This window comes from Suncus etruscus, chromosome 14, assembly GCF_024139225.1.
Source record: "Suncus etruscus isolate mSunEtr1 chromosome 14, mSunEtr1.pri.cur, whole genome shotgun sequence".
In the NCBI taxonomy this organism is placed as follows: domain Eukaryota; kingdom Metazoa; phylum Chordata; class Mammalia; order Eulipotyphla; family Soricidae; genus Suncus; species Suncus etruscus.
In genome coordinates, this window is record NC_064861.1 from 81593605 (window position 1) to 81600819 (window position 7215).

The 7215-nt window shown below is 59.8% G+C and overlaps 1 protein-coding gene across 1 annotated transcript; it reads left to right on the forward strand.

Moving 5' to 3' along the window:
• Positions 1–474: 474 nt before the first annotated feature.
• Positions 475–6848, forward strand: LRFN3 (leucine rich repeat and fibronectin type III domain containing 3). The gene is made up of 3 exons (XM_049786588.1): positions 475–1286; positions 2488–3935; positions 6261–6848. Exons 2-3 carry the CDS (start codon positions 2503–2505, stop codon positions 6724–6726), a joined length of 1899 nt encoding a protein of 632 aa, XP_049642545.1. The 5' UTR covers positions 475–1286; positions 2488–2502; the 3' UTR covers positions 6727–6848.
• The last annotated feature ends 367 nt before the right edge of the window (positions 6849–7215 follow it).

Sequence of the window (7215 nt, forward strand, 5' to 3'; positions counted from 1 at the left end):
TGCCTCTGTCTCTGTCTCTGTCTCCCCCCCCCCCTACCCCTGTCTCCAAGGATCCGGGCTCCCAAGGAAGTGCGTGGTGACTCCGTGGGTGCTGGGGTGGTGGTGAGGGGCCCCCGCCTGCGCCTTTAAAGCCGGGCGCGCGCGGGGCTTGCGCCTTTAAGCGCGGGCGCACGCGCGGCCCTGGGTTCCCGGCGAGGAGGCCGCGGGAGCGCCCGGACCCGGCCCGCCTGCCCGGCCCGCGCCAGGCCCCCCGCCCCGGCCCCGGCGGGGGAGGGGTCTCTGCGCGGCCCCTCCCCCCTGCGCCCCCACGTCCTGCGGCGCCCCCACCCCGCGTGTCCGGCGCTGCCGGTCTGCCGGCGCCCGCCCAGGCCTCGCCCCACCCGGCCCCCGGGGCCGCCCGGCTGCACCCCGCGACACCGCAGCCGAACCCCTGGACCACCCGGGCAGCCCCTCTGCAGCCCGGGGAAGCCAGGCTGAACTCCGCAGAGCTGGGGCCCGCACCCCAACCTCGAGGGTCTGAGCTACACCCCGAAATTGGATTCAGGGACTTAGAAACTCGAGCCTGGGACCCTGATCTGGGCCTGGGGTCCCCCCAAGACCTGGAGCCCGAACAGCAGTGTCTAGAGCTGGACCCTCACCCTCAATCCCCGGAACCTCCAGCTTTGACAGCCCAAGACTTGGAATATGGACCCCAAGATGTGAAGCCTGAACCTCAAGATCTGGCAGCTAAAACGCTGGCTCTGGAACTCAACTCGGGGTTCTCTGTCTGGGACCTTGAAAACTGGGACTGGATTCCTTGGTCATCTGTCTATACCCTGGACCTTATGCTGCCACCTGACCCTGGAGACGCAGGCCTGGGACCCAGCGTCTGAACTGTGGCATTTATTCCAAAGGGGCTTCCACCTGAGTCTGGGCCTGAAGTACCTTTCGGCACACCTGAATGGTGAAATTGGGGGAGCCTTCAGGTTTTGTCTCAGTATTTGGACAGTTCCCCGTCTTAGTCCCAGATCTGGGCTGGGTACCTAGTCCTTAGCTAGACTCACCGTTGGTGACTGGAGCTGACGGAGCAACCCCAACTGGGGTCTGGGTCTGTCTGGACCCTGTTGGGTATTGGAGACCCCAATTTCTGGAGCTTCTGCAGCCGCAGATCTTAGCCCAGACTCCACAGACTTTCCTTTCCTGAGGAATCTGGTCAAGAAAGGCATGACCAGGTGCCCCTTCCAGAGCCCTGACCCCTGACCCCGTGGAGCCTCAGGATTCTGCTCCCTGGGGTGCTTCTAGCTCAGGTAAGTCTTCCCAAGACCCCAATGGCAGGGAGGGATGTGGGGGAGAACTTGGTGGCTGGGGTGGAGGAAGGTGAGGCTTTGTCCCCATGTACCACTGGGGTTTCCCCAGGAAGCAGACACCCTTCCCTGGGGTCGACTTCCAGCTCTGTTATGCCTCAGACCCCTGTCTGGACATTTGTCAGCCCTGACCCTCACCCACTTGTCTGTCACTTGGTGACATCTGAGTCCCTGTCCCCATCTACTCCTCTGGCTGGACCCTCTCTGGCCACCTCTTGCCTCCCCCCATGAACCATATCTGTGCTCTGTCCTTGCTCTCACCCTGCATGACACCCTGGTCATCACCCCTGGCTCTGGCCCCCCACTGGCTGCCACTCCTCCCAGCCACCATCTGTGTTCCTCCTCTGTCTTTGATCACCTGTCACACCCCTGTCCACAGCTCTTCTCTCTGGACACCTGTCTTGGGCTTCCCCCAGCGACCACCTTGGACATCACTATCCACCGTGTCTCTCCCGCTGTGTGTCACCAGCGCCCTCGCCCTCACAGCAGGGCCTGGGTCTTGGCCCTCTTTGACACCACCACACCCTCACTCTCCTCTCCAGCCACTGCACCTTCTCCCCGCTGGCTTCCTCTGTCCACCCCCTCACTGCCCGTCTGTGATCTCCGACTGCCTGCTGTCTTCATCACTGGTTTCTTCTCCATCTCTCTGGTTCCTGCCTTTGGTGCTGCCTGGCCCCACCTCGCTAACCAGCTGTTCCCACGGTCTGCCTGTCCCTCCCCTCCAGCTTTGACCAACTCCTGGATCTCACTGTTCCTGGAACCTACATTCTCCTCCCCTCTGAGTCCACCTCTCAGATTCACTGTCCCCAGTTGCCTCTGTCACATCTGCTTCGGGTCATTCATTCTGCCACCCTGCTCACCTCTGCCCTCTAGGAACATCTGCTCCCATCTGTGACTATTCTTAAGGACGACAGGACCTGCTCCTCTCTGAGGCTACCTCTATCCCTTCCTGCCAGCCCCTTGCCTGTGCCCCTCTCTTCCTTTCTGCACCCCTGGCCCTACCACCCACCGCTGCCCCCTACTTCTGCTCTGGCTTTAGGTTTTACCTGTCACTCTCCTCTTGAACCAACTCGGTGTCTTAGTCGCCCTCCTGCTTGCCTGGTCGGGACCACCTCCTGGCCTCAGCCTGCCCTTTGCCCCATAGGTCGCCCTGCCCGCGATGGCCGTCCTCCCCCTGCTCCTCTGCCTGCTGCCGCTGGCCCCGGGCTCGTCTTCGTCTCAGCCGGCCACTCCCAGCTTGTGTCCCCGTCGCTGCCGCTGCCAGACACAGTCTCTGCCCCTCAGTGTTCTGTGCCCAGGTGCGGGCCTCCTCTTTGTGCCCCCTTCGCTGGATCGCCGGGCAGCCGAGCTGCGCCTGGCCGACAACTTCATCGCGGCGGTGCGACGCCGGGACTTGGCCAACATGACGGGCCTGCTGCATTTGAGCCTGTCCCGAAACACCATCCGCCATGTGGCTGCAGGCGCCTTCGCCGACCTGCGGGCCCTGCGCGCCCTGCACCTAGATGGCAACCGGCTGACCTCGCTGGGCGAGGGGCAGCTGCGTGGTCTGGTCAACCTGCGCCACCTCATTCTCAGTAACAACCAGCTGGCAGCCCTGGCAGCCGGGGCCCTGGACGACTGTGCCGAGACGCTGGAGGACCTGGACCTCTCCTACAACAACCTGGAGCAGCTGCCCTGGGAGGCACTAGGCCGCTTGGGCAATGTGAACACTCTGGGCCTCGACCACAACCTGCTGGCATCCGTGCCCGCCGGCGCCTTCTCACGCCTGCACAAGCTGGCACGGCTGGACATGACCTCCAACCGCTTGACCACTATCCCCCCTGACCCCCTCTTCTCCCGGCTGCCGCTGCTGGCCCGGCCCCGTGGCTCGCCCGCCTCCGCCCTGGTACTGGCCTTTGGGGGGAACCCTCTGCATTGCAACTGCGAGCTGGTGTGGCTGCGGAGGCTGGCACGGGAGGATGACCTGGAGGCCTGCGCTTCCCCACCCGCCCTGGGTGGCCGCTACTTCTGGGCTGTGGGTGAGGAGGAGTTCGTGTGCGAGCCCCCCGTGGTCACGCACCGCTCCCCACCCCTGGCCGTACCAGCGGGCCGGCCAGCGGCCCTTCGCTGCCGGGCCGTGGGGGACCCGGAGCCCCGCGTGCGCTGGGTGTCACCCCAGGGCCGGCTGCTGGGCAATTCCAGCCGAGCCCGTGCCTTCCCCAATGGGACGCTGGAGCTGCTGGCCACCGAGCCAGGTGATGGCGGCGTCTTTACCTGCATCGCAGCCAATGCGGCTGGAGAGGCCACTGCGGCCGTGGAGCTGACTGTGGGCCCCCCGCCGCCACCCCAGCTAGCCAACAGTACCAGCTGCGACCCCCCGCGGGACGGGGATCCTGATGCTCTCACCCCACCCTCTGCTGCCTCCGCCTCAGCCTCTGCCTCCGCCTCGGCCAAAGTGGCTGATGCGGGCCCCCCAAGCGACCGCGGTGTCCAGGTGACTGAACATGGGGCCACGGCGGCTCTCGTCCAGTGGCCAGATCAGAGGCCCATCCCAGGCATCCGCATGTACCAGATCCAGTACAACAGCTCTGCCGACGACATCCTCGTCTACAGGTGCCTGGCCCAGCAGAGGGGCAGCTGGGGTTGGGGAGGGAGGACAGGACACAGCCGAGGTGCATCTCCTGTTAGCCAGGCTATGACCCTGCTGAGAAATGTGGCTGCAAAGTTGCAAAGGAAATCAGATAGCAGAGCCCAAGAATCAAGGCAGGGACAAGGTTGAGGGACAAGTTCAGATAGTAAAGGGAATAGAGCAGGAATTTGCAGTTGGCAGGGCCTCAAGAAGGAAAGAGAGGAGCTGGGGATGTGGCCTAGCAGTAAAGTATTGCCTTATAAGTGAGACGCTGGGATCAGTCCCCAGCACTGAAAATAAAATCTTGGGGGCAGGAGACAGCCCCCCTGAAAAGACTCAGAGAAGAGGTTCAGAGGTGCCCGGTCCAGCTCAGGCTTTGGGTGTGTTTAGTAGTGGACTTGGCACAAGCTCCACAGGTTCAAATTCTTTTTTTCCTTTGTTTGATTTTGGTTTGGTATGCAGGGACCACATGTGGTGCCTGGGATTGAACTCAGTTTGGCTCTGTGCAGGGCACAAGCCCTACCCACTGCAGTGTCTCTCCGGCCCTTATTTGATTTTCATCATGGAGACATTTTGATTCTTTTTTTTTTTTTTTGAGTTTTGGGTCACACCTGGCAGCGCTCAGTGGTTACTCCTGGTTCTACGCTCAGAAATCGCTCCTGGCAGGCTCAGGGGACCATATGGGATGCCGGAATTTGAACCACCGACCTTCTGTATGCAAGGCAAATGCCTTACCTGCATGCTCTCTCTCCAGCCCCTTGATTCTTATTTTCTAATTAGATCACACCAAGTGCCAGCTTCTCCTGCTTGTTGAATAGGAATGTCAATTGGCCCCTGGGGGATTTCCCTATATCTTTAGGCCTCAGGTTTGGCTGTTGGGGTAGGTGAGGGCAACTTTTTTAGCTCCCCAAGGCTGGAGGTGGCAAACCCAATACCCATGCACCTCTCCCTCCCCAAGGACTGCCAGCTGCAAGCATCACCCTTGATTTCCTTTTCCATCCTGGAAATGATCTGAGCCCTTTCCTCTTCCTCTCCCAGGAAGGGAAGGTAACAAATCTCACCCTTTCAGACAATCATGAAGTTTCCTTTACCTCCCCTGTTAACGTACTTTAGGGGCTGAGTTATACCGTGGACAGAGTAACTTACCTTACACACAGTCCATCTGGGTTCCTTCTCTGGCAACACGTATAGTCACATATGATCCCCCCAGCACCACCAGGAATGATCCCTGAGAGCAGCCAGGAATAAGACCTGGACACAGCCGAGTGTGCCACCCCCTCCAAAAAAAAAAACAAACCCAGTTTAATAATAAAGCAGAAAGAATAAGACAAGTGAAATTTTCAACAGTGTGCTCAGCTCCAACAGGAAAAATAGTGGCAGAGGGACTGGAACACTAGCTCAGTGGGCCAAGTATATACTTTGCTTGCAGGAAGCTCAGGTTTGATGCCCAGCACACCCCTGGGTGTGACCTGAAAAACAAAACAATAATGGGACAGAGTATTCAGGCTATAAGAAAATGGAAAGGGCAAGGATAAAGAGAAACCAGGCAGCAGAGATAAAAAGGGAATCAGGAACCAGAAATAAGGCAACAGAGAGAAAAAGAAATGGACAGTGGTGACGGAGGCCCATCCACTTAATGAAATCAGAATCAGTTGACAGAACTTGCTAGAAAGCAGCCCAAGATCTAGCAATAATAATATGGCGATGAGCCTAGGGGGACTTTTATTGGCAGGGTAGAAGGAAATCGGGCATTTTTTTTTAAACTGGGGAAGTAGGCCTGAGGGTAGAGAGGATTTTAGCTGTATAGAAGAGAAAAGGGGGGGGGGTGCAGCGGGTGAAGGGGTAGAGAGGGGAAAATTGGGTGAAGGCCTAGAGGGAGCTGGGATTGGGAGGAATGGACCTGGGGCTAGAGGAGAGGGAGGGCATTGGGGTGTGGCAAAGCAGGTGGGGAACAGTGTGAGATGGGCAGTGCTGGATTTGGGGGGTGGCGCTAGGCGTACCCTGAGAAGCAGCCTAACAGCTTTGAGTGGGCTCCGGGGAACAGGCCAGTGGGCCTGTGGTGGAACTGGGCTGCAGAGTACATGGGCAGTAGGCCAGAGGGGCAGCAAGCAGGAAGATTTTAGTGAGCCGATGGGCTAAGGGAAAATTGGCAGCAGCAACCTGGAGGGGTGTGGGGTGGGCAGCTGCCTGGTGTTAGAGGGGAGCCAGGCTAGAGAGAATGAAAGGGGTGTAAGGGGCCTGGGTGGGTGCAGAGAGCACAGAACAGGTGCTGGGGGCCAGCTCTAACACCTGCCCATCCAACCCTCCAGGATGATCCCTGCAGACAGCCGCTCGTTTCTATTGACGGACCTGGCATCGGGCCGGACCTACGATCTGTGTGTGCTCGCCGTATATGAGGACAGTGCCACGGGGCTGACAGCCACGCGGCCAGTGGGCTGCACCCACTTCTCCACTGAGCCGGCGCTGCGGCCTTGCGGGGCCCCCCACGCGCCCTTCCTGGGAGGTACCATGATCATCGCGCTGGGGGGCGTCATCGTGGCCTCAGTCCTAGTCTTCATCTTCGTGCTGCTGATGCGTTACAAGGTGCATGGCAGCCAGCCCCCTGGGAAGGCCAAGACCTCCGCGCCAGTCAGCAGCGTCTGCTCCCAGACCAACGGGGCCCTGGGCCCCTCGCCAGCCCCATCAGCCCCGGAGCCTGCCGGCCCCAGGGGCCACACCGTGGTCCAGCTGGATTGTGAGCCCTGGGGGCCCAGCCACGAACCCACAGGACCCTAACGACATACTCACCTCTGGCCCTGAGGCGGCCTCAGACTCACCAAATTGCTCCTGGTTTTTAAAAACTCTGATGGGGAGGGTGTCGGGGCCCCAGGCACAACAAGAAAGTCCTATTTTTCTAAGTGTGGGCCTGGCCCTGGCCCTTGTCTCTGTCTATGGGAGTTGGGGGTGCAGGTGTCATTCAGGGGCTGGGCAGTGCCTGCTCTGGGGACAAGACCCACACCTCTCTGTGGCCCCTGGATGAGTTCAAGGATGGTCCTGCATTCATCAGGCCTTCCCTGACCCGTCTCATATGGAGGTAACCTAGAGGGTGGGGTGGTGTCTAAAGTCCAGGATATCCCAGAGTAATCAAAGATGTGATGAGGGGAGCTTCGGGATGGTTAGGAACCTGAGTCTAGAGTGTGGTCATGGAGGGCTTCCTGAAGAAGGTGTATGATCCCAGAATGACATTAGGGGTACTAATTATAGGCATCAGGCACAGAGGCATCT